The following is a 26740-nucleotide window of genomic DNA, read 5'->3' on the forward strand; positions in this document are numbered from 1 at the left end:
CAAAAACACCCACAAAAACAGAAAACAAAAACCTTTTAAGGACCAAGAGAAGGAAAGGGGAGAAGATGAGGACTTGCTCAAAGCGCTTAACAGCATAGATGGTATGATTGGAGGAAAAACACATTGGTGACTAGATCAGAGAGGGATTCCAGGGACCAGAACTCTAAATATAAAGAAGCTTTAGGAATACAATACCTTAGTCAATTTCTGCTTTTGCTTTCCTTCCTCTGTATGTATGATATGATTTTTTAAAAACTCATACATAAATATACCTAGATAAGTTTACTAAATTTAAGCTAAGAATCCTAGTTAAGAAAAAGGAATTGCAGGGGCATCTGGGTGGCTCAGCCAGTTAAGCGTCCAACTTCGGCTCGGGTCATGGTCTCACAGTCCATGGGTTCGAGCCCTGCATCGGGCTCTGTGCTGACAGCTCAGAGCCCGGAGCCTGTTTCAGATTCTGTGTGTGTATCTCTCTCTGCCCCTTCCTTGCTCATGCTCTGTCTCTCACTGTCTCTCAAAAATAAAATAAACGTTACAAGAAAATATTTTTAAAATTTTTAAAAATGAAAGAAAAAGGGATTGCATTACAGTTTAATTGGGAGGGACTTGGAAATTTCTTAGTGGAACATAAAATAATGGTGCAAATTATTTACAATTAATGCATCTTTGATTTGGTGAAGCATAGTGTTTTCTTTAAAGAACTTCTCTTCCTTTAAGTCCAAGATCAAGCGACCTCTAAAATACAATATTCATAATTGACACTTATCTTTTTCTTTGTCCTATAATGCTTCTTTGTCATACTTCCTATAGAATTTCTTTTTTACGTTTGTTGTCTATTGTCTCTCTGTTAGAATGCACATTCCATGAGGGTGTGAGGGTTCATTTGTATTGTTCTCTGATGCCTCCCGGGCCCGAGACCAGCGCCCGACACACACTGAATAAGCAAATGAGTGAAATCTTTTTGTGTGTCAGGCACTGTTCTAAGTGCTTTGCAGGGATCATTTCATTTAACATTTACAAGAAACCTAAGGTAAGTGTGCTGATCATTCACAATCTCCGTTGAGGAAACCGGTATGTGCCAAGCTCCAGTAACCTGCCCAGGGTCACACAGCTTCGGTTTGGGAGAGGTAGGATTCATGCCATCTTGGTTCCAGAACCTCCCCTTGTATCTAATCACTTCGCTGCCTCAACTACAGCCTGCATTTTCCTTCTGGATTTCTTTGGGCGAACTCCTATTTGATCTCCCCCTGTACTGGGTGCACGCATGCCTCTACGGTAGCGCTCAGTCCCGCCTGTTAGCGGACAAGGTGCCCCACGTCCCACACTAGACTGATCTTCTCAAGGGCTGAGACCCGTCCCCGGTCATCTTTTCTCCCCACAGCCTGGCACTGTGCCTGGCACTGAGTAGGCACCTAATGCCCATGAAATACACTGGCTACATGAGTCCAGAGCAGGAAGCGTGAAAGAGAATTCACAAGTCCCTGCCTGGCAGACAGAGAACTTGCGGAACCAGCAGAAAGGGAAAAGCTGTTCCGGGGAGAAGACACCAGGGGTTCACTTGTGAGCTTATTGGACTAATGGAGGGCAAACAGAGGGGATGTCCAGGAGGGAAGGTTCCTTTAGGACGAAAATGTAGACTCAGCAGATCTTTCTGATAGACGTGAGAGCCGATGCTCTGAGGGTGAATCAGCTCGCCAAGGAAAACAGAGGAGAGAAGATGCAAGCAAAGGAAAAAATAAAGAAGGAAGGCGGCCAGCCCCTGGGAGCCTGTCTATCTGTAGCTCACGGGAGACGAGAGACCAGGAGCTGGCGCAGAGACCTACGGGAGATTCAAAAGGATCTTTGCAGCGACACGCAAGTCGACGGAAGCAGTTCTCTTGTTTGGGTGCCTGCGTGGGCGTCCGCGACGCGGTTTTGTACAACAGGACAGATTATAAATAACCGTCTGTGGGCAGCCACAGAGAAACAACACATAGGATTTCAGTGCTCCTGGGTCTGGCTGGCCCTGCCCGGCCCTGCTTTGGGGATCTGCTGAGTTCAGACCAGAGATGTGCCCACTCCTAGTTTCCTCCGGCCACCAATGGCCAGCATAGCTCTCTTGCACCTGTTCACGTGGACTTCTCTTCGCCTCCTCTCTCCCCCACACACGCCAGGAGACTATACTCCCTCCGTGGCGGGACAACACGTGTGAAATCATCTTTCGGCACGCTGGTTCTTGCCCGCAGCCTTCCGGATTTTATAAGTCGAGCCTGGCTTTTGCAATTCTTACCCTGTATTATTTTTGTTCATTGGCCTTCTCAGCATCTCAAGGAGTCTCTTTCCTAGTTGTTTTGTGCGCTGTCGGATAAATCCGTGTTTCTCCATGGGTGAACCACAGACCTCCTTGGAGGTAAGGGTGGGTACCATTACTTTAGTTCACTGAACCTCTGTGGTAATACTTTCCTGTCTGGGGACGCCTGGGAGGGCTCAGGCCATGAACTCATGGCTGTGGGATCGAGCCCCACGTCGGGCTCTGTGCTGGCGGCATGGAGCCTGCTTGGGATTCTTTCTTCCTCTCCCTCCGCCCCTCCCCGCCTCAAAATAAATAGACCTTATAAAAAATACTTTAGGGGTGCCTGGGTAGCTCAGTCCATTGAGCGTCTGACTCTTGATTTGGCTCATGAAGTCATGATTTCAGGTTTGTGGCTTCATGACCCGCGTTGGGCTCTGCACTGATGGTGCAGAACCTGCTCGGGATTCTCTCTCTCCCTTTCTCTCTCTGCCCCATCCGCTGCTCTCTTTCTCTCTCAAAAAATAAACTAAATAAACTAAAAAATAAATACTTTTCTGTCTGTGTACCACTGACCAGTAGGCATTGCTTAGCTGCACAGTGACACTATGAGGGACTAGTGATTTTTGACCTAGAAGAACACAGAAGACGTTAAATCCATTCAAAATGTACTCACACTATAAATGTTCTGTGTGACCCTTCTGACCTTTCTGTGTACTGAAGATGACCTTTTTCAGACTAAACCACTACCCTATTTGTTTAAAAATTGTGACCTGTATCATTCATACAGAAGAGTGAATAAAACGTACTTGTACTGTTTATTTGAAGAATAATTACAGAGCAAACACCCAAGTCCAGAAAGAAAGCTTTGTCGGCCCCTTAGAAGGCTCCTGTTCACCTCTTCCATTTGTTAATAGTTCGACTACTTGTTTATGTCTCCTAAACAGTGTAGCTGGGTTTTGCCAGGTTTTGAACCTTAGGTGAGTGGAAATACAGGGCATCTATTCTTTGATTGACTTGCTGCTTTTACTCAAGATGAGATACATCCCATTATTGTAAGTGGACTATAATTTTTCCTTTCATTCCTGTATCGTATTTCATAATATGACCATACCATACTTTATCCATTCTACTGTTGATATAAGTTTAGGGCATATACGGTCTCTAGCTATAACAAAGTTGCGTGTGTATTAGTGAGTCTGTAGAATAGAAGTGCTGAGTCATAGTGAATGTGTACCTTGAACTTCACTAGATAATGTCCAAAGCGATTATATCAATTTCTATAACCGTCTACGTATGAGGATCCTTCTTCATCCCTCTTAAACTTGTTACTGCCAGACTCTCTAACTATTCTTTGTTCTGGCTGGTGTCTAACAGCATTGCGTTGTGACGTGCAAGTTTAAGTCTGTGGTTCCTAACAAGGATTTGGGTATTTTCTTATATTGGTCACCTATTTCCTCTTTCGTTCTGTGCCTATGTGAGCCTTTGGCCTATTTTAAAAACTACATTGTCTCCTTCTTATATGCTGGGCACCAATTCTTTGCTTTACAAACTTCTCTCACACTGTGGTTTTGTCTGTTCCACTTGCTTTATGGTATTGTTTGGTAAACAAAAATTCTTCAATTTAATGTAATTGAATTTATTGATCTTTCCCTTTGTGGCTAAAAGAATTCTTCTTGACCCCTAAGTCATAAAAACATTCTTCTGTACAAGTCTACACATTTTATCTGAAATTCTTGGAGCTGGACGTGTTTTGGAATACAGACTTTTGTGGACATTGGAAAGGTACTGTGGAACAATACAATATTTATTTTCTATGTAACACTCTCAACCCTCTCAGCTCTCAGCTGGGAGAGCACCTATAGTCAAAAAACAGTATTCAAACATTACTATTTCTGCAGCAAAACATGTAGTCACCTAAGTACATAAAGAGCCTATTTAACCCTATAAAGAGCCTCGTGGCTTAGTGAAGTCACATTTTCACCTAATGAATTCCAAAGACTTTGGTGTTTCAGAAGTGGGGGATTTTGTAATTAGTACAAAAATTGTTGGAGCTTCATACAGTAAGAATGGAATTATTTCAGAGTTTAGAGGAACTCACTGATGGAGCTGTGGACCTGGAATTTGTATGTGGAAATTTTTTACCACTGATTCAAATTATGGCTTAGGAAGATTTGTATTTTTCACTCTTGAGTCAGCCAGCTGTGTTTTGCTTGAAATTTGTGCGTTTATCTGAATTTTATTTGCATTACATTGTTCATAAAATGTCCTAACTTTTTTGATGTCTCCAGTTTTCATTATTGATACAGGTCAACTTCCCTCCTTTTATTGTTCAATACTCTCAGATATTTGTCAATTTTATTAGTCTTTTATTATGTGAATACTACCATCATGGGCAACGTCAAACCACTAATTTGATGTTCGTGACCATGGGGTTGGGGACAGCTGTGCACAATTTGCTCTCCTGAGTCAGTACTGACTATCTCCAGCACACTACTTTCAGTTCCCATTTCATTCATTCCTGTGCTTAAAATAACCTGTCCTTTCACTTTCTTTAATTTTGCTTTCCTTTTTCTAACTTCTTGAAAGGGGATGTTCAGCTAAAGACCTTTTAGCCTCTTTTCCAAATATACTTAAGGTTATAACATTTCCTCTAAGTACTGTTTTAGCTTCACTCCACAGGCATTGCTATTGTATTTTATTATTCAGCTCAAAATATCTTCTCATTTCCATTGTGACTTTTTTTTTTTTAAATATTTTATTTATTTTTGAGAGAGAGATAGAGACAGCATGAGCAGGGGAGGGTCAGAGAGAAAGGGAGACACAGAATCTGAAGCAGACTCCAGGCCCTGAGCTAGCTGTCAGCACAGAGCCTGATGCGGGGCTCAAACCCACGAACCGTGAGATCATGACCTGAGCCACCCAGGCGCCCCATTGTGACTCTTTTCTTAACAAGAGTTTAAATGGGCATGTTATAGTTCTTTATTGATTTCTAGATTAATTGCATAATGGTCAAAAAACATGTACCAAATGATTTCAATCTTTACAATTTGTTGAGTTGCTTTACAGCTAAGTATGTGGTTTGTTTGGGGATCATGCCATGTTTACTTTGAAAAAAAATGTATATTCTGATTTTGGTTGTGCTCAGTATATATTCATTAGGTAAGTTTTTTTTTGTTTGTTTTTTTNGCACAGAGCCCAACGCGGGGCTCGAACCCACGAACCGCGAGATCATGACCTAAGCGAAAGTCGAACGCTTAACCGACTAAGCCACCCAGGCGCCCCTCATTAGGTAAGTTTTTAATCATGTTCAAATTTCCTATATCCTTATTGACTTTTACTTGCCTTTGCTTGTCTTAAAAATCACTGAGAAAGGCTTATTAAGATTACACCTAATAGGAAATAATTAAACCTATTTATTTTTAACATATTAATAATTTAACCTAATAAACCTATATATTTTTTCTTTGTAATTCAGTCAAGTTTCACTTTTATATATTTATCATTAAGTACATATAAGCTTAAACATTTTTAAATTGAAACATATTTCTTTTTTCAACTCAGATGTCATCCAAGACCCTTTCTTTTCATCCTTCTTATATCTCATCAGTTATACTTGGAAGATATTATCTTTATATAAACTGTCCTTGGGGTAGACAGAGTGTAAAAGAAACACGTGGCCGTGGTACAGATAAGGCATGCCACTATTGTCCGAGTCCATTAACTATTACAGAAATACTTCCCATATTGGAGAACATATGTTTGCTAGTACTTAGCTTAACATTGCTGCCCTGAAAATCTGCATATATGTAATTTGGAAAATATCAAACACCAGTATCGAGTGCAGAACTGTACCTTGTTTATGAGTTTTATAAGCACTATAGAATGCGAACAGGACTAGATGATGCAGATGGAATATGTTAAGAGAAGCAGACACCATATGACTGACGGATCTTTAGCCATAAAGGGCCTTTTAAAGATTCTGCTCAGAGATATTAACGTGTTTATATATTAGAAATAGCTATTTTCAAAATATCTGGAGCAACTCTTTCCATTTTGTTTTAAAATACCTTAGTGTAGAGGCACGTGGGTGGCTCAGTTAGTTAAGTGTCTGACTTCAGCCCAGGTCATGATCTCACCGTTCATGGGTTCGAGTCCCGTGTCATGATCTGTGCTGACAGCTCGGAGCCTGGAAACTCCTTCGGATTCGGTGTCTCCTCGCTCTCTGTGCCTCCCCTTCTCTCTCTCTCTCAAAAACAAACATTAAAAATAAAATACCTTAGCATTTGGGGGAGGTAAAAAAAAAAAAACACGAGTAAGATTAAATCAGTATTACAAATATTTATTTTCTCCATTCTTCTGACCAATCTGTACTCATTTTCCACAAATTTTATATCCAAGTCACGGATCCGGTCTGTAAACTGTAATCAGGCTCACATTTTAACTATCACATCTCAGCCGAATGGAACTTTGCTTTCACATTCTCTCTCACCAGAGGTCTCCAAGTATCAACTAAGAAGACATTTTCCAGGCACAGAAGCAAGCTTCAAGGGTTCGAGGTAGGGTGGTGATGTTGAGAAATGCACCAGGATGCAATCTCACCCATGGAACTGGGGACCCAAGGCCTAGGGTTGGCAGCTTGACTCACTGTTTTGCCTTGTCTCCTGGGTCGTGTCCCTCTCTCCTCTCCCCCACTCCCCTCTCCATATCTATCATCTCCATCTCTATCTCTGTCTCTACATATCTCTGTCTAGGAAGAGGAGTAAAGCTTTCATCTGTAACATTATGTCTAGCTCTTAACCCCTCGGGTGCAAATTTCCACCCCAAACTGCCCTCCGGCAGGGCTTGCCAGTCAAGCCTTCCAGGCAGCGCCGGAGGAGGAAATATACAAGGCCACCGATATTTACTAAAGGAGCACAGTTCGTCACAACTTTTAAAAGCCGCGGGGAGAGAAGCTTTACATAACAATAGAGTCAAGGCCTCTCAAAGCAGTGACAGAGTCACACCCATTCTCAACCTCCACACCCCCAGGCGCCGCCTCCTCCGCCCCCGTAGGTCCGGAAGGAAGTCGCGGCAATAGAGGGAGAGAGCGGTGCCGGAAGTCCCGCCCTCCCCGAACGGCGAACGGGGTCCCGTAGGGGTCATTCCAAGCTGGAGGGCGGATTCACCGCGTGAGGTGCATTCTCCGGGCGGTGAGTTCTAACGCCGCTCGAGCCCCAGCGGGCGAGGCGACCCTCCGGCGCCGGGACTCTGCAACCGCGCCTTCTTCCCCCAGTTTGTTGGGCTCCATGACCCTTGGCTCCCGCGTCGGCGCCGGAGGGAACCTGATTCTGGGCGGGTGAGAGGTCAGCTCGCGGTGGGGTCCCGGCGGGCGAGCGTGGNCGCGCTCCTCGGGCCCCTCTCAGGCAGGGCTCGATAGCGCTCCCGGCCCTGCTGGGTAACTTTGTCCCCGTGCACTTGTTTGTCCAGAAGTTCGGTTCCAACAGCAACCTTGTAAACTGGGCACCGCTGCCCCGTTTTACAGATGGGAAACAAGTCCTAGAGGTTACATGAGCCCCCCCCCCAAGGGACGGCCCCGTGCCAGACCCCCGTACTTCTCACTCGGGCTGCCTGGGACCAGGCTGTCCCCCCAGCAGTGGATCCAGTTCCGTAGAGGAGATCAGCTTCCAAAGCAGGTGTTCTCATGGGATCGTTAATTAAGAACTGATTGATTTCAGTTGCATCATTAAGAGGGCGAGGTGGGCGGGAACGACAGCGTTCTCCCTGAAATGACACGTTCCTTGTTAACATCAAATGTTATTTCCGCCGACAGCTGGAGCCCCCTGGGAACGAATGGCAGCCCCATCTATGAAAGAAAGGCAGGCTTGCTGGGGAGCCCGGGATGCGTACTGGAAGTGTTTAGATGAGAACACAGAGGACCCTTCTCGGTGCAAGAAGTTAAGAAGCTCTTTTGAATCAAGTTGTCCCCAGCAGTGGGTAAGGCACACTCGAATGTGTTTCTGTTCGCTGTTAAAGGCATAGAGCTTACAGGGTGAGTGGTCGTCAGCAAACAAAGCCCTGTCTCAGGCAATTTAGTTTCTGTGAGCCGCAGAGAAACCTCTGGTAATCCAGATGTGTTGTATGTACTTACATCAGGGAGGCATTTGGGAGAAGTCACCTGACACCTTAAAGATCACTGAAAACAGAGACCATCACCAAAAATTTTGACCCACCAAATGGGTAGCTTTCTTAAGGATCTTAGGAAGAGTATTGATTCTTGGGTAAGGGTTGGCCAGTTCGTGGGCCTAGAGCTATTGTCAGAAGAAATAAAGCATTCCCTGTCGCCCAGCCCCGGTCATATGACCATATACCCAGAGTACTAGGAGAATGGTTTGGAAAGTGGACAAGGATGCTCGTAGGATGGCTTCTGCCACCATCTGCCACCATCTGCCCCGACAGGTGTTTCTCTGCTGTGCACTGCCTGCCCTGTATCTGGGAGTGGCGGGGGAGGGGAGCTGACACAGAGCTCAGCAGATGGTCCTGTCTTAAGTGTGGACACTCCTGTGTCAGGGCCCTTTCAGGGGGGTAGCTTGCTCTCAGTGCTGGAGGAGGTATCCGAAGTGCGGGACATTGAGGTAGCCTGTTTGGTGTTGGTCCGTAAGGGGCAGAACTGTAAGAAGTCAGGCCCAGCTGGCCGACGGAAGATTTGAACCTGAATTTGTCTGTGCTTTTTCACTCCCGCCGTGCTGCCGCGAAGTATACCAGGTAGCGCGAGAACAGATCATCTTAGAGATGACGTGCTTTTAGGGTCGCGGCTGTCACACCGCACATTTGTAGATGAGGAGCCGGAGGCGCGCAGGAGGGTGGCGGTCTTCCGGGAGGGCCGGGCTGGGAGTGAACGCAGTCCGATTCATGCAACCAATCTCATGGGATTCCTGTGAAGACTCAATGTCTAACTTGACATAGAAATAGAAACCTTTGTGATCGGACTGCATCACGATTCAGGCAAACAGTGTTCTACCTCCCTGGTTTTCCCATTAGCCTGATGCGCCGTGACCACCTGGTTTAACTAGCAGGTGGAGAGTGTGGGCGTTTGGGCTGAGCAAACTCGGTTCCTGGAAGGCCCAGCTCCCTTTACTGCCTGTGCTGGCCCCTTCTCGCTGGGCTCTCTGGCCCTGTGGTCCCAAGGTCCCTGCTGAGAACAGGGCAGGACTCTGCCCTGAGGCGGGTCACAGCTGGGATGTTGGTGGCTTCTGTTCTCACCCCACCCCTGCATCTTAGGAGAATTTTGTCACTCAGAGACCTGTCTGTTGACAGTGTTGCCATGATTTTCCACTCTGATCACGGCTCAATCATGTGGAGATTTGCTAAATGGCTGTGTCCCAGACCTCACGTCTGATTTACCGAATGTCTGGAAATAGAAACCAAGTCTTTCAAACTGGCTGTGGTTCTCCAGGCTGTTAGGTTGGGAATCACTGTCTTAGCCCCTTGGAAGTCACACTTCGGTCCTATTTTTATTTTCTCTTTGTCCTTGGAAACCCACTGCTTTCTCTCCAACCCCCATTAGCAGGCCCTCTCCCTCCCCTACCTTCAGGACACCTCGGTTCTTTGCGTCATAAAGGATTTTTTGTTTGTTTTTACTGCCAGCCTGTTACTTCCTTATTCTAAGTCCCATCCATGCCGGAGGGCCAGCCCTGTCTCCAGGTTACTGTGTCCTGCTCACAGCTCACGTTTACTGAGGAAGTGCTCTGAGCATCTCCCATGTGCCCCCCACCTCCGCTGCTGCTCCTCCTGAAGGCCACCTAGTTTTGCAGACAAGAACCTTGGGCACATTGAAATGGAGTCACCTGTAAGCGCGGAGCCTGGGTTTGAGCGCAGGTGTCTCGTCCAGACCCCCGCCTTCCCCTTCTCCACACTGCTCCTTGTGCGTGTCCTGCAAGAAAACAGTCCCAGAAAATAGCCTGCACAGTCCTCATGGTGGTCTTGAAACTCAGGCCTAAGTTTCTAGTCTATTGAAATGCAAAAGCCCCATCTCCCTGTACAGTTCACTGCCCTCGGTTTCCCCCTGAGAGTGTGTGGCAGCCACACGCTTTGGAATGCTTCCCTGCACGTGTGAAGCGCCGGCGCGCCTCTGTGCCCACTCTCCCCAGGCAGCCTGGCCTTAGCTGATGCCCGATCTGGCCCTTTCTCCCGCCCCAGAGGCACCTGCAGAGCGGTCCAGTTAGATGTTCACGGGCACCAGCCTTGCCCTCTGCATCCTCCCCATCCCTGTACCCACGGGCCTCTCCCCCGGTGCCCCTGTCCTCGGTGACGGACACCAGCATCGACAGCGGCCCAGAGGCCAGGGCCTCCACTGTGGGGCCTACTGCAGGCGCACCCCAGGAGGGAAGCGGGACACCACCCCGGCGCTGCTGCTTAAGGGACAGCGGAAGTCAGGGTGGGAGAGGGGACCTGAGGCCAGGGCCATGGCGTTTACTCCGAGTGCTAGTGGTGCCCTGTTCTCAGCAACCCCTGCTGAGCTTAGAGTTCGGCGGTGAGGAAAGGAGAGGGGCCAGCAAGAAGGTGGCCGTCGGGTTGTTGATATCGAGGTCTCCCAGAGAAAGGGGAGGGGTGGTGGCGGGGGAACAGGATACTCAGAATGGGGACTGCGGGAGAGCGGATTTACTGGCCAAGGCCTGCGCTTTGATCCTGGGAGTAAGGCTGGGGGACGAGGTCACTGATGAGGTCAGGGAGCCAGAAGGGGCTGGGGCTGCGCTTGCGCCAGGGCCACCCAAGCAGAGGGCCGGGAGTGCTGGTGGTGAAGATGAGCACAGCCGGCCCCCACGCAGGAGGGAGGTGGGCAGCGCAGCACCGTGCCGGAATTGACTTCCACAGCCTCTGACCGTGGTGGCCACTGTGCTGAGGGCTCTGCTCAGGCATCGCCTGTTGCAGCCTCACCCACCCCAGAGGCTAGAAAGGGAGAGCCAGAGCTGTGTGTGGGAAGGCAGGGGTACACAGGCAGGGAGGGGTTGGAAATGCAAGTAGCGTTTGGGTCCATTCTGGGTGAGACTTTTTTTTTACGAGCTTTATCTTCATTCAGTCTCGTGCTTTGTGTGTGTGTGACACTAGCAGCTAAGCCCCGGAAGGATAACATGATTTATGCAAGATCAGCTAAGCAGTGAAGGTGTGGAGAGACGAGGGTGACCTAAGAAAGGTGGCAAACGGCCGAACTGCTCGCTGTCACCGCAGCGAGTCACTCTCCGCCGGTGCTCTGCGGCTTTCAGCGGCCCCCGTCAGCCCCACCATGTAACAGGCCTGTTTACAGTGTCCCGTCGGGCCGTTGGAGGAAGAGGGGCCATCATTCCAGCATTGGCCGAGAGACCCGATCCCAGTATCGATTTCAGATGCTGTCTTTTCCGTGTGAGCCTTTGAAGTGCTCTAGAAATTCCAACGCATGGGCGTTCGCACTGCTGTCCCGCACCCCGTGTAGCGGCTCTGAGGACGCTGGCATGTCATGTACACAGTCCTTCTCCACGGATGCTCATCGCCTTCCTAGCTGGTGAAGCCCGCGCGCCCTGATTGAGGATCTTGGAGTGTTTGTTAACCAAGGCGGCCGAGGCCCGGGGGGAGAGCTGTCGGGGCAGAGTGTGTACACGCGAGAAATAAGCCCATCTGAGAAGTGGAGTAGCTCTGTCTGGCCAGCATTTCAGGGACTGGGGGCACAGTCAGGGAGGACAGATGGACAGAGGTGAAGCCACGAATGGCCTTGTCTGTCTTACCGAGGAACTGGATGCGGACCTTAGGGGTCTGCGGGCACCCCCAGAGAGACCTTCCGACACGGGCAGTGAGCAGGTGTGGCTGGGGAAAGAGCTTGCCAGCAGCAGCATGACAGCTGGATTGAGGAGGGTGGAGAACCCAGTTCAGGGGTTGTTAGGACAACTCGAGTGAGGAGGGGGCGGGGTCGGAGTGCCGGGGTGCTTAGGGGCGCATCCACTGAGGAACATATTAGAGGGCAGACAAGAGGCACCAAATTCGGGACAGGCCGAGACAGAGGTGTTAGGCACTGTTGGTTAGGCAGCTGGAGCTGTCACAGGATCTGTCATCAGAGATAACTTGCCACAGATGTACAGACACTGTCCACCTCTTCCTGTGGGATCGCGTATAAAGAACAGCCATCCCAGCCACCAGAGCTGAACCTGTAGGCTGGCAGATCTGTTAACACGTAACCGGGGAAGGAGGGGGCCACACGCCAGAGGAGCAGCGGGCACCTCGCTGAGCGGAGGAAAGGAGCCCGCCACCAGGCATAGGGTGGGATGTAGTGAAACTGAAACGAAGCGGGGCTGCATCTAAACAGGTCCTTGTCAGCTCCGGATGGAGAAGGGGACCCGGGGTCCGATTTTCTTAAAGATGAATGTCATGTTCAGAAATCCCTTATTTGAGACCCTGCCCCTGGGTTGGAAATGAAGGCTGTCTCTCTGTTAGATTAACTTAGATCCTCTAGGCAGAGGTAAGAGGGTTCACTTTTATGGACCGAACCACTGAGAGTGAATTTCTGACAGTGTGGTTTCCAAGGACCAGGTTTCTGGGCGAGGCAGAAAGCAGTGGTCCCTTCGCGGGTCAGGCAGGACGCCCTGTGGCTGCGGCGTCCCCGGGAGACTTGGGGTGGCTCTCGTTCCAGCTGACGAGAGGTGTACATCTCAGTCCGATTGTCACTTAGGATTTCTTAAATTATTTATTGGAGCCTAAGAAAAGCTTTTAACAAAAGAACTGGTGTTTTTTTATTCTGACAGTGAAGATGTGTAGTATTTTCTGCCTTGTCTGCAAAGCAGCTCGGATATAGATACAGAATTTTGTGGTTGACCTTGCTTTTCTCCTGGAATTTTACTGTTTCAGGATACTTCAAATTCCCTAGGCACAAGGAGGATTAAATAAAAGTATCTCTTTAAAGTTTTTTTTTTTTTACATTATTTTTGAGAGAGACAGACATAGAATCTAAAGGAGGCTCCAAGCTGTCAGCACAGAGCCCGATGCGGGGCTTGAACTCAAACTGTGGGATCATGACCTGAAGTCAGATGCCCACCTGAGCCTCCCAGGTGCCCCAGGAGGATGTCTTTAATTTTGCCATCCATCACATAGTTTCTAAGTAGAATTTTTAACCATGTGTCATAAATGTGTTTCTGGATGAGATCAACTTGCTAAATATGATGGTTGATGAACTACGAAATTTATTGACCTTACAGTTAATAAAAACTTGTACAGTGTCTTTAAATCATGAGCGTTAGAACCTGTGAGCTCTGTCAGTCCGCATGGTGAGAGTCACACCTCAAGTACAGGGGCGTTTTTCAAGAAGGTTCATGAGTTCTTTGAATTCTCCACAGGATCTGTAACTCAAAAGGGGCTAGGGCTCACAGGTCTACACCCTCTTCAGAGACTCTAGTATATCACGTGCATGGATTCAGAATGATTCTGGAACGCAGATCATTTACGCCACTTATTCAACTTATGTTGATTAATTGATCCCATTTAAATCTGTGCTTTTATTCCAAACTGCAAAAACTTTCCCTTCACTTTTCTCAACAGATAAAGTATTTTGATAAAAGAAGAGACTACTTAAAGTTCAAAGAAAAATTTGAAGCAGGACAGTTCCAGCCGTCAAAGCCAACTGCACAGTCCTAGGCTATTCCTGAACTTGTCAGCAGGGTTGAAACTGTTCTTTCTGAACTTGCAAAATTGCGCCCTGACCGCGGGAACGAGGGGACGGCGGCGGTGTGAATCATGGCGAGCGGCACGACTTGCTCCACGAGCAGACGCTCAAGTAACAGATTCCATCATTCAGGCTCTGAAGAGTCAAAATGGTATGAAATATGCTTAGTTTTAATCTAGTAAGAAATCTATATTTTAAGAAAAATTAAAGCCTATTATAAAAACCCATGTACTTTTTTTTTTTTTGGTTGGAGCATCAGCGTAGGCAAGTATGACCGATACAGATAACAGGCTGACCGTGGAGATGACGCACATTCTCAGTTCCAGACCAGTAAAGCAGACATCACAACAAAGCAAGTCAGATGAATGATTGCTCAGGGCACATGGAAGTTAGGTTTACACTGTAAGACGTAAGCATGTCAGAGCGTTCGGTCCAAAAAACAATGTATGTACCTTAAAAAAAACCGCTACCCAGCATCTGAGCTTTCAGTGAGCTGTACTTTTTTTTTCCCTCCCTGCTGGTGGAGGGTCTGGCCTTGCTGTGGAGGGCTGATCAGGGCGGTGGCGTTCTCTTAAAAGTAATGAAGTTTGCCACGGACTGACTCTTGCTTTCACAAGTGGTCTCTCACGGCACCTTACGCTGCCTGATAGCATTTATAGCTGCTTTCAGAATCGGCCGTCTGTCCTCCCAAACCCCACTGTCGCTTTGTCGACTGAGTCTCTACTATTCTATTCCTGTTTGTTAGCATTTCAGCAAACTTCCCAGCATCTTCACAAGGAGTGGATTCCATCTCATGACACCTTTTTGTCTGCTTATCCGTAAGCAGCAGCTCCTCATCCGCTCAGGTTTTTAACCCGAGATTGCAGCCACTCAGTCCGGTCCTCAGGCTCCACTTCTGATTTCGGTCCTCTCGCTGTTGCTACCACATCTGCAGTCCTGAACCTGTCACAGTCATCCAAGAGGGCTGGCATCAATTTCGTAAACCCCGTTAATGCTGAGGTTTTCACCTCTTCCCAGGAGTCACGAACATCCTTCCTGGCATCTAGAATGGTGAGTCCTTTCCAGGTTTGCTTTGCCCAGATCTGTCAGAGGGGTCACTATGGCTGGCAGCTCTGGTTTTACATAATGTATTTCTTAATGAGAGTTGAAACTCCGTGGGCTGCAGAAGGGATGTGCATTAGCAGGCATGAAAACAACAATCTGGGTGCATCGCCAGCACTCATAGTTGACCCGGGCGTATTGCCAATGAGCAGTAATATTGTGAAAGGCAACTTTTTTGAGTAGTTCTCAATATTGGGTTTAAAATATGCAGTAAACCATGTTGTAAACAGATCTGCTGTCATCCAGGCTTTGCTGTTCCATTTATAGAGCACAGGCTTTTATTTTGGCGAGTTGGGGGGAGAGAGAGAATCTCAAGCAGGCTCCCTGCTCAGCGCAGAGCCTGACCCCACTACCCTGGGACCATGACCTGAGCTGAAATCAAAAGTCAGATGCTCCCCTGACTGAGCCGCCCAGCACAGGCTTTTAGGTAAAGTCACTGGCTGCCTTAACCCCTAACAAGACAGGCAACCTGTGCTTTGAAGCCAGACACGGACTTCTCCCTAGCTATGGAAATATTAGATAGCATCTTCTTCCAAGATAAGGCTGTTCTGTCTACACTGAAATCTGTTGTTTAGTGAGTGTAACTGCCTTCATGAAGTACCGTGGTAGATCTGGATACTTGCTGCATCACCTTATAATTTGAGGCTATGGAGATGACGTCTTTCTTTAAACCACATGAACCAACTTCTGTGAGCTTCAGACTTTTCCTCTGCAGCTTCCTCCCCTCTCTCGGCCTTCATAATATTGAAGAATTAGGACCATGCTCTGAATTAGGCTTCAGTTTTAGGGAATGTTGTGGCATTTGATCTTCTGTGCAGACCACTCAAATTTTCTCCGTATCAGCACTAGGGCTGTTTCACTTTCTTACTCTCTACGTGTTTACTGGAGAAGCACTTTCAGCTTCCTTCAAGAGTTCTTCTTTGCATTCACAACTTGGCTGTCTGGCAAAGGAGACCTACCTTTTGGCCTGTCTTCCTCACCAGGCCCGACCTTTTTGATTTAAAGTGAGCTGTAGGGTTATTAATTGGCCTGATTTCAGTGTTGTTTTTTCTTAAGTGAATAGGGCGAGAGACCAGGAATAGCCAGTCAGTGGAACAGTTAGAATACACACAGCTCATGGCGCCCCAAAACAATTACAATAGTAACATCAAAGATCACAGATCCCCACGACAAATAATGGAAACGTTTGAAATACTGTGAGAATTACTAAAATGTGACACAGAGACCAATGGTGTCCGTAGACTTGCTCAACAGAGTTGCCACAAACCTTTAATTTCTAAAAAATGCAGTACTTGAAGAGTGCAACAAAACAAGCTATAGTTTCTCTATAGTTAAGATCCTGAAGAAAGTAGGCTGTCGTGTGTCCTGGGAATTAGCATTTTCATATAGGCACAGAAAAATGAAGACTGGAAGAAAAAAGTTGAACTTAAAATATACAGGTAAAGTAATAAAGACCACCTATTAAAAACCCTACAGCTAATATCATACTTAGTGTAGGAAAACAATACATGCTTCTTCCCAAGATCAGTAATAGGGTAAGGCTATCCCTTCTGAGGTCTGTTCAAGGATTGTGCTGGATTCCTAGCCCCTTCAAGAACAAAAAAGAAATAAAAAGCGTACAAATTGGGAAGGAAGAAATGAAACCGGTTCTATAAACAGAACACATTTGTCAGTTAAGTTCACCACGCCCCAAGGCAATGTCAATGGTGATGTCGAAGCAGCTCACTGATTGCAGATCACCGTAAGAAATATTATGATGAAAAAGTGTGAGATCCAACAAGAATTACCAAACCATGACAGACACAAAGTGAACCGGTGCACTGGACATATGGTGCCAAAAGTCTTCCTCAACACAAACTTCAGTTTGTGGCAGAGAACTGACAAAAAAGCTGCTAGAACCAAGCAAATCTTAGATGGCAAGAAACAAGGTCAGTATATAAAAGAAAATCCTATTTCCACATACCAGCGATGAATCACTGTAATTAAAAAAAAAAAAACATTTACAGTAGCACTAAAAAAAACCCTGAAAGGAGTACTTGATATAAATCTATGTAGAAGAACTGTATCTGAGAACTACAAAGCACAAAATATTTGAAGTTAGAGAAGATCTAACTAGATGTACTGTAGTCAACGATTAGAAAACCCAGATGTTCTTGGGGTGCCTGGGTGGCTTAGTTGGTTAAGCGTCCGACTTTCGCTTAGGTCATGATCTCGCGGTTCGTGGGTTCGAGCCCCGCGTCGGGCTGTGTGCTGACTGCCAGCTCAGAGCCTGGAGCCTGTTTCAGTCTGTGACTCCCTCTCTCTCTGACCCTCCCGTGCTCACACTGTCTCTCTCTCTCTCTCTCTCCTAGAAATAAATTAGAAATAAATAAAACATTAAAAAAAAAAACTCAAATGTTCTTAAAATTCTCAGTACTCTTAAATTCTCCCGATTTGTTCAACACAACCCTAATCAAAATCCCAACAAGATGTTTTTGTGTAGTTATTGACAAAAGCTGATTCTAAAATCTGCATGGAAAGGCAAAGGATTGAAAAGAGCAAAAAGTTGGATTCCTATTATGTGATTAGGTACAGTACTGGCAAAGGCCTCACATCGAGGTCAGTGGAACAGAAAAGAGTCCAAAAATCTACGTGTGCAAAGGCAATTCGGTGGAGAAAGAATAATCTTTCCAACAAGTGGTTCTGGAGAAAGTACTTCCACAACAACAACAAAGTGAACCCTGACCCACCACACACCTTATTAAAAACAAACTCGAAATGGATCATAGACCCAAATATAAGATGCAAAACTATAGGATTTCTAGAAGAAAATACAGAGGAGGTAGGCATTTTAGATTTGAAAATACTGATTTGTATGTAGTGACATCAAAAGCACAATCTAGAAAGGACCAAAAAAAAAAGTTTTATAAATGCTGAACTTTATAAAAACTAAAAATGCTGTGTGAAAGATCCTTATTAAGAAAATGAAAAGATAAAATTGCAAAAATTGCAGACTGGGAAAAGATATCTGTGTATCACCTATCACAAAGAATTTGTATGCAGAATAAAAATTCTTCCAACTCTATACCAAAATAAATCACCCAGGCTTAAAAAAATGGGCAAATTATGTGAATATTGTCTCATCTACTCATAGCATTGAATAGTAACATGAAAAGATGCTCCGTGTTAGTAGAGTAATGCAAGTTATTAGAAGAGCTTTAAGATTAAAATGCTGACAGTACCAAGTGCTGATGTCACCGCCGAGGGAACGCAAAACAGTAAAACCCCTTTGGAAGAGTTTGGGATTTTTTATGAAGTTAAGCGTCCGCTTACCTGTTGACCCGGCTATCACATTCCTAGGGAGTTCATCCAGAGAACTGAAAACAAAAGCTACGTTTACAGCAGCTTCACTGACAATTGCCCCAAACTGGAAACAACTCAAGGTCCTACAACAGAGGAAAGCAGGTCTGTCTACACAGTGGATGACTACTACTCAGAAGGAGTGAACTTCTGAGTCTCATAGTAACAGAGATGAGCCTCCCGTGCATTTTTCTATGTGGAAAAAGCCAGACCCAAAAGGTTATGTGTTATATGCTTCCATTTGCAGGATTCTTGAAAAGGCAAACTTAGTATAGAAAACAGATGAGTGGTTGGGAATGGGGAAAAGGGTCAACTATGAAGGGGGCACGCAAAGGAATTTTTAGGTGTTAGGACGGTCTTCTCTGGCCCTGGGGTGGGGGGGGTGGTTCATAACTGTGCACATTAGTAAGTGGCTGTGTGCACATTAAAGTAAAATCAGCCAGGATTTTGGAGGGATTCCAGTCTAGAATGTAGATTATGATAAATGAGTCTACTCGGATTAGACATATATGCCACATACTCACTGGAAGTGGGGCCGAGAGGGGGGTTGACCCAAGTAACTTTGGAAGAATGGGAACAGTTCAAAAGGACAAAAGCCAAATAAGGGACTGGTCTGAATAAGACTGGACTGAATAAGGGACTGGTCTTCCTCACAGCAGAATCCCAGGTCACGAATGTAGAAGAAATGAGGGAAGCATAGAATCCCACCATGCAAACACTGCAGGCAGTACCCGCTGACAAGTCCTGAAATCCATGGGCAACATGCTCAGGAGACTGTGTCCGTACAGCCTCCGAGTATCTCCCACAGTGTTAATTACTGTGGTTGTTTCAACGGGTGCCCCCTGGACTCCTCCCTCCCCGAGGCTGAAGCTTATTTCCTGCCCTTGAGTGTGGGCTGGGCTTCGTGAGCGAGCTGCTGACAGACCGCGGAAAGTGAAAGACAGCAACTTCACTGAGAAGAACACGGCACACGCTGCCTTCGACAAATGACCGGGGTGAGACGGCCATGCTGTGAGGAGATGACAAGGGTACGTCCTCGCTGCAGGGTCCTTCCTAAAGCCCCAGACACCTCAGGCTGACCATGAGAAAACACTAGACAAACCCAAATTAGGAGACATTTACAAAATACCTGACCAGTACTCAGAAGTGTCAAGATCAGGAAAGACAAGGTGGCAAGAAATGAAGGAGACCCGAAAACCTAAAGCGATGTAGCATCCTGGACTGGCTCCTGGAACAGAAAAGGCACATCTGTGGGAAAATAAATCTGAACACAGGTCAGATCTGTAGTCTGCAGTTAGTGAACGGCACTGTTACCAAATTTCCTAGTTTTGATAAATGTTCATGGTTGGAGAAGACCCTACTAGAGGCATCTGGGCAAAGGGCATATAGGAACTGTGTACATCTTTGCAATTCCTCTACAAAACAAAAATTTTAATAAAGCTTCAGAAGAAAAAAAACATATACTGGTAACAGATTCTGAAACTGAAATCTTAAAAAGGACCCAGACATGATTGAAGTTCGTTGCTGAATGGTGATAAATGGTTACCATTATATACTGAGGTAATCTCAACAGCAAACAAACCCCCCCTCAGAAGAACAGGAAGAAAATTAGCCTTCCTGGCCTCCATTCTCACTCTTGTTGATGATGTGCAAGAAACATTCGCTGTTTTTGGGTGGAGAGGTGCTGGGAGAGAATCCGCAGGCTCCACACGGTCAGTGCAGAGCCGGATGTGGGGCTCAGTCAGGAACCATGAGGTCCTGACCTGAGCCGAAATCAAGAGTTGGATGCTCCCACTGAGCCACCCAGGTATCCCCAGAATACAGACTATTTCATTATCTGAACTCTGACCAAAGGTAGTATATGAACATTTTTCCAGAACTTCCTATGAATGACAATGGCCTAATTCATGGCTTTAAAAGTAAATTAAAACCTATTATCTGAGCATTATGAATCGATAGGGGAGCAGGTTCCCTCCCTGGGAATAAGGAGACATAAAGCAGCAAACAGAGGCTAAGGATTCCTCCCGCTGCAGGACCTTGGCCTCCACCCCAGGTGCTTCAGGAGGACAGGACGTTCGGGCGTGGTGGTCACAGATAAGGGCTGCTGTCATTCTGCCTTAGTCCCATCACAGTCCACATTCCTGACAGTGCTGTTCCCTAGGAAGGAAATGATCCTAAAAGACGTTTTATTTCCACAATCGCTTAAGATATTAAAGACACAATGCAACTTAGCTAAAAATATTTATTAACGGGGACAATATATGGTAATGTATTTAAGGCACATGAAGAAGTTTTGGCATTAACTTGCAAGAAAAGGAATACAAATCATCCTGGTAAATTTCAGAATCTATTACACAAGCACACATAGTTTTTAAAAAATGTTTCAAGAGCACCGATGACGCATCCCCGTAGGGCACAAACTTCACGACCCGGTGTCCCCGTGCTTCAGCAGCTGCTGTCTGGTGTACTCCCAGATGAGCAGTGCCCCACTCACGTGGACGTTGAGCGAGCGGATGATACCTTGCTGAGGGATTTCCACGCAGACATCCAGCTGCGGGATCAGGTTTGCTGGAATCCCTTCACGCTCGTTTCTGATGAAGAAAAACAGAAGAAAGGTTTGTGTTCAAGACACTGTAAGACACACATTTCTCAGCCACCCTGAATGTCACTGAAGAGCCACGTTAACAAAATGAAGTCCGCGACCCCAGGAAATACGTAATACAAAGATTTAAGGGTTGATATCTGTTCACCTGACTGTCCCAAACGGGTGAAAGAAAACAAAAAGTAGGGGTCTTTCCAGGAGTATGACGCGTGAAAAGTCCCGATGCGGGTGTCACATCAAGAGTCTTGGTGAATTATAAAATTTCTGAAGCATTTTCCAGACTGAGATGGAAATGCATCTTCTTACCCCAGCAAGAGCAGAGACCGCTCAGGAAAGCTGTACTGGGTCAGGTCTACACTTCGGGCAGTCTGTTCCACGCCGATGACAGTGTAACCTTCCGCTTTCTTCTGCTGCAGAAAATCGATCAGCTGAGGCAGTTTTACCTTAAAATGAATTTTAAAACAGCAGGGTAATAAATTATTCATTTATAGCCTTGCATGGAATAAAGTCAGAGTTTCAAAAAACCTTTCATGAAATTAAGGCTTTTTACAAGGAAAAGGAATTATATACTATAAAGGAATTATACGCTATATAGACTTCTCCCCAGCATTATATAGATTTATGAAAAGTATTCCAAAGAGTGAGTTGCAACAGGACACGTTACTGAAAAGAATTCTACATTGAGGATTTCTAAAATTACTACAATGTGAGAGATAATGTGGAATAGGAGAACAGAGGGGGCTCTGTTTTAAGTTGTTGAAGGCTGGACAACTCTAAAGTACTGGAAAAGCAAGGACACCTGAAGACAGAGGACTATGAAAGTTTTAGCAAAGAAACGATTTAATAATAAACTTTGCACTCACCTCCACTAGCGGAAGCCACTGCTCTGCCGAAACACTCAGGCACTGAAACTGCTTGTCTCGGGTGCACTGCAGGCCGCCGACCACGAGAGCGGAGGCCCCGAACACCTCGCAGGTGCGGCACAGCCCTGCACAGAACAGGCCCGGTCACTGGTCTGCACGGTGCCGGGCTCCCAAGGAGGGTGAAAGGAGGAGAAGACGTGCGAAACAGCACGGGATTGATTACAGGTTTTCAGGAGCCAAAGATTTTAAGCAAACCCCCTGGAGAACTAGTTTTACCTCCTAAATTAGTTGGTTTATCAATGAGCGAGGCCACTACAATCAGTCTGCTAATCGACTTTCCGAGTTTGGCAATGCGATCCTGAAACACCAGCTCCAGATCTAAGTCTGGAACATTGGTTTTCCACGGGATGATCTTCTTCTGAACATCAGTCCACTCCGACTGGTCATCGGCTTCGCCTGAGTTAGAGCCTGGGAGGGAAAAATAAAATAATCCCGTATATAAAAACATTCATATACACTTTTTTAAAAAGAGTTTAAAATGATAGTTTAGGATGAGATTCATTAACTAAAGAACTTGACTTGGACTGAGACACAACTGCCATTTTCAGTAGTAATTTTAAATGTTCTAATTCAACTACATTTCATGAAAATTTAAGATGCACTTGTTTATGTTTTAGCATATCTGGAATTGGGAAACATCTCAGTATCCATAAGGTATCACAGTTTGGTAAGATTTTTGCATTTTTTCTTGGAGGTCCATAAAATAATGGTGTATCTTACAAACAACAGGGTATTAGTATGGAATTCTCCATAGAAATTGTGTATTCCTGAAAACAAATATACAGTCTTTATCTTAAATTACTGGACAAGCACTTGGGGGAACTCTTCTAAAATGAAGGATATTCTCTGAAGCAATGCCCCAAGTATGCAGAATGTTATTGACCTCTCTAATGCAGTGTTGTGAGCTGTAACGGAGGACTGAGACTTCCAGGCTCTTCCTCTGCTCCACTGCAAAGTGCTCACTGAACCATCAAGGAGTGCTTGGCTCACAGGGATGGAAGAGACGAGCAAATCCTAGAACTTAGTACTACAGTGAGGGTAGGTAGTGTCTGGGGGGCGGCGGGGCAGAGAACCAGGAAGGCTCAAGGGAAGTAAGAATTTACAGAGAGGGGGAAGGGCAGTGCAGATGGTGGGGACGGCGTGCTCCTGGGCACAGGATGTGGGACGAAGATGATGCTCAGTGGCAGAACTCCGGTGTAAGCTCAGGGCCTGCCAGGATGGAACAGGGTGGCTCAGACCATGGAAGGAGCATGAAAAGCACGTAGATGATGATAAAGAATTTGCTGTACAGGGAGGAGCCATTAAAGGGTTTTAGGAAGGGGGAGAACAGTACTGGTTTTGTGTTGTAAGAAAAACCCCTCGTAAAAGCCAGGTGGAGGGTGAGGTGGAGCCTTTGCACCAGTCCAAGCAAAAACAGGGACAGAGACCGTCTCAGTCAAGGCGAGACAGAAGTGGCCAGATCTGGGAGGCAGAATTATCACGATCCAGCGGCATGATCCATGCGGCACGAGGGAAAAGAAGGACTTCTATGACGACCCAGGGGCACCAGTCATAGAAGGGTTGATAGAGGAGGCAAGTTTGGGCAGAGGGAAATCCAGTTTGTGTGTGGAGTTTAGAGTGTACGGTGTGTCTGGGTGCAGGTGCCCAGCAGGTCGGGAAGGGGGCCAGGCAGACGGAGGGTGGAAGTCACAGTAAGTGGTGGCGGTTTTGCACTGTGGAAACGGATAAAGATGTCCAGGGAGAGCAGGCACTACACGGAGGCCAGGCCCGTGAGGACAGCAGGACATACGAGAACTGAAGTCGTGGCATAGAAACCCCAGGGTCATACCTTCCTCCTTCCCACACACCAAACACAGACCTCCTCAGCCTTTTCCCACCCAGACGACAACGGATTTGTCTGCTCTGCCTTGGGAAAGCCCTTCCTCCAGATCTCTGCTTGACCTGCTCTCACTTCACATGGGTCTCTGCTCAGTGTCAAGTCCTGAGAAAGGTGTCTTGGGCCTCTGTCACTGTCTCTACTCTGGTTTGCGTTCATGATACTGTTTTTGGGGGGACGTAAGCTCCTCGAGGGCAGGGACTTGGTCAGTGTCTAGCACACAGGGGGCAATCGCTCAATCTCTGTCAAAGGAACGAATAAATGTAAGGTGACAGGTCTAAAAATGTCCTTGTGAACCATCTAGAGTGTTTGATAAACAATTCTCCAGACATAGGGACTCAGCTAAGCGTGGCCCCCAAGTATCTGTACTGTAACAAGCTGTCCAAGGGATTCGTGGAAACGTTAGCATTTTAGAGAAGTACAGATCTAAGGGACAAAGGGGAGCTCCTGAAGGGAAGTCAGACGGAGGAGAAAAATCAGGATGGCAAGAAGCCAGCAAATAAATGCCCCATAAAGGGCAGGCATGGTTAGAGGGGAACGTCCACTTGGGCTTGGTGACGGAGGAGAAAAAGGCTATTTCTGATTTTCTGAAAGAATCCTCTGTGGTTGTGGATCAGGGAGGGCCAGAGCGAGGGCCAAGGTTGGCGGCTGTGGTGACGAGAGTGGGGACTGTGGGCTGCGGTGTCAGAGCAGGTGAGGCACCGGGTCCTTGGACGGAGGGACGAGGGGGTGAGCAATGAAGGAAATGGAAAGGAAACCCCAGGGAAGCCGTAAGTGTAACAGAAGGTTGAAGAAACAGGAGAAAGAAGGTGGCACAGATGAGCAAGGTCCAACCTGTCCCCACAGGGGGCTAGAATCAGGAGCTCGGCATTATTCCTACGTGGGCCAAGAAACGAGATTTCATAATTTAGCTCTTTTTAAAATCTATATTTTTACAGAAATACAGGATGGAAGAGCAGTGAATAATATTTCAAAAAAAAGAAAAGCTACTAGCTTGATGTAATAACACAGATCAGACTCTCTTGGCTTTTCACAGCAAAGCTCACTGGTGAAAATGACTAGTGGGTTATAGCACGTTTTTCCCCGGTCTTTTCTCTAAGCCGAGGTGCATAGTTCACCACTTCAGTGAAAAGTGGTCTTGTCAACGATCTGTTCTCAGTAACTGAAATGAGGAGACGAACCAAGTCAACAAGGGAGGGAAAATGAAAATCGTTCTTTACCTATGTCCTGCTGAGCCCAGTCACCTGGTTTCAGTTCACAAAGTTGAGTTGGGGAAAGATACCACTGAAATCCTGCATCTAGAGGAATGTCCGTGAATCTGGTAAATTTACCAATGGGAATCCATTCGTCTTCAACAAGGCCTGAGAGGCGTGGGAGGATGTAAAATATGGTCTGGAAAGAGAACGGTTAGAATCTCAAATTTTCTTCCCTTAAAAATAACAAAAACATGGTAACATGTCTAAAATACGTTTTTACTCTTACTGATGTATTTTCCCAAACTATCACAATGAGCATATTATGTACTTTTATGTACATTTTATCTTGTACCATCTATCTAGACATACTTCTCATCTGCTCTATGGAAGCAGGGGAGTTCCTGCCCTTCCACTCTGGTATTTCTAACTGTAATAAACCACTGGGTGCTTGATAAATGCAAAAAGTGTTTTAGGGTCGATCAATATTCATGTTGGCAACATTTAGATAAGTGCTATTTACTGATAACCAAACACCTCCAACAGTGGTCAAATTCAAGCTCTTTTGAGGCCAGATCTTTATTCTCGTTACCACAAGACAAATTTGGAATCCAAACTTTGGATGGACTATTAGCTGTGATGTCAGGCAGCCACTTAGGTTTTCTTGGCTTCAACTTCCTCATTTGTAAAATGAGGATAAAATCAGGTTCAAATAGAACATCGAGGTGTCGTAAACTGCCCGGTGTGACACCGCTGAGCATGGTAATTACTTAGTCATTACATAAGCTATCCCTCTTTCCTTTCTTTCCCTAAGAGCAGAAACAGAGCCAGAGAATCATCAAAGATGAAGAGGCACATACGAAACAGAAGCACAGGTAACAGGCAATGTAAAAACGAAATAGTAAACGTGTAACAATGCGCAAGCCTTCACGCTGGCCCTATCTGTGCAAAGTTAAACCCATGTAAGGACCACAGTGTTCTGGGGGTAGGAGTCAAGTACAGTCCCGAGGCAGAAAGAGGCAGAATGTGTGAGCCCTGTGTTATTTACACGTACAAGTACAGCTCGTATCGTTAGCGGAGAAAAGAATACACAGAACGGGGGCAGTGAGGCGTGGGGGGCAGGGTGGGAGGAAGAGGGAAAAGGGACTTACTCCTGCTGCAGAACTGAATAGAGAGTGCTGACTTAACACTAGAGAGCTAGTAAGAGTCCTTCAGAAAGATGTCAAACCAAGCATTCTGGGCGCTAAAGAACACAGAACAGAGCATGTTAGTTACAATCCTTGAAAAATCCTACATTTCTGCAACGAAGCAACAGAAGTGCACATTAATATTTTGGAGTGAATATCTCACAATATAAAGATCAATTTTCTGTTAAAGGCCAGCTTATTAGTAAGCAGTCCCTCCAGTTGCACATGCACAGCAGCTCAAGTCACTGTGGACAAGTCCTAGGTCACCTGTTTTACATTCAAAGGCAGAACATGAAGATAGTTACAGATGAAAAAAGGAGAAAGTGACACGATTTACATAAATTTTAATAATTTGTGTGTGAAGTTCATTCACATGCTAATTGTAATAAACACATTTAATGGCTCCTCATAGTATACGGACATATTCGGATACAATGAACGCGGGGCCTGTATGTGCCATACAATTCTACTCACCCAGCATCGGAAAAAACGCCAGTTACAAAGGGACAGATCTTTCTGCTCTTTAACAATGGGCTTTATCACAACAAAATCTCACCTGCATAAACGTTCTCACCCATTTCCTTTTAA

The 26740-nt window shown here is 46.0% G+C and overlaps 2 protein-coding genes across 4 annotated transcripts in view; one reads left to right on the top strand and one right to left on the bottom strand.

Moving 5' to 3' along the window:
• The first annotated feature begins 7371 nt into the window (after positions 1 to 7371).
• Positions 7372 to 14174, top strand: COA6 (cytochrome c oxidase assembly factor 6). Of its 3 annotated transcripts, none has more exons than XM_077751664.1 (3): positions 7372 to 7461; positions 8082 to 8245; positions 13808 to 14174. In XM_077751664.1, the coding sequence occupies exons 2-3, from the start codon at positions 8102 to 8104 to the stop codon at positions 13901 to 13903; spliced, it is 240 nt and encodes a 79-aa protein (XP_077607790.1). In that variant the 5' UTR covers positions 7372 to 7461; positions 8082 to 8101; the 3' UTR covers positions 13904 to 14174. The 3 variants fall into 3 exon arrangements, with proteins under 3 accessions (XP_077607790.1, XP_077607791.1, XP_077607792.1); XM_077751665.1 differs by having other exon boundaries at positions 7382 to 7614; XM_077751666.1 differs by having other exon boundaries at positions 7382 to 7607.
• Positions 14175 to 20599: 6425 nt separating this feature from the next.
• TARBP1 (tRNA guanosine 2 -O-methyltransferase TARBP1) overlaps positions 20600 to 26740 on the bottom strand; it is a 77448-nt gene continuing 71307 nt past the window's right edge. Inside the window, exons 28-32 of the mRNA XM_077751692.1 lie at positions 24993 to 25164; positions 22113 to 22304; positions 21837 to 21961; positions 21280 to 21416; positions 20600 to 20962 (exon numbers count right to left, since the gene is read on the bottom strand). Coding sequence (XP_077607818.1) covers positions 20794 to 20962; positions 21280 to 21416; positions 21837 to 21961; positions 22113 to 22304; positions 24993 to 25164 — 795 coding nt within the window. The 3' untranslated portion in view covers positions 20600 to 20793. The remainder of the gene's footprint in view (positions 20963 to 21279; positions 21417 to 21836; positions 21962 to 22112; positions 22305 to 24992; positions 25165 to 26740) is intronic.

Source organism: Crocuta crocuta, unplaced genomic scaffold, assembly GCF_008692635.1.
Source record: "Crocuta crocuta isolate KB4526 unplaced genomic scaffold, BGI_CrCroc_1.0 scaffold59, whole genome shotgun sequence".
Taxonomy (NCBI): domain Eukaryota; kingdom Metazoa; phylum Chordata; class Mammalia; order Carnivora; family Hyaenidae; genus Crocuta; species Crocuta crocuta.

What these genes read in the sequence shown, in the direction of transcription:
- COA6 (XM_077751664.1), top strand. Translation starts at nt 8,102, where the DNA reads ATGGCAGCCCCATCTATGAAAGAAAGGCAGGCTTGCTGGGGAGCCCGG. An exon ending in CAAGTTGTCCCCAGCAGTGG is followed by an intron (nt 8,246 to 13,807) that starts GTAAGGCACACT and finishes TTTTCTCAACAG; the next exon opens with ATAAAGTATTTTGATAAAAG.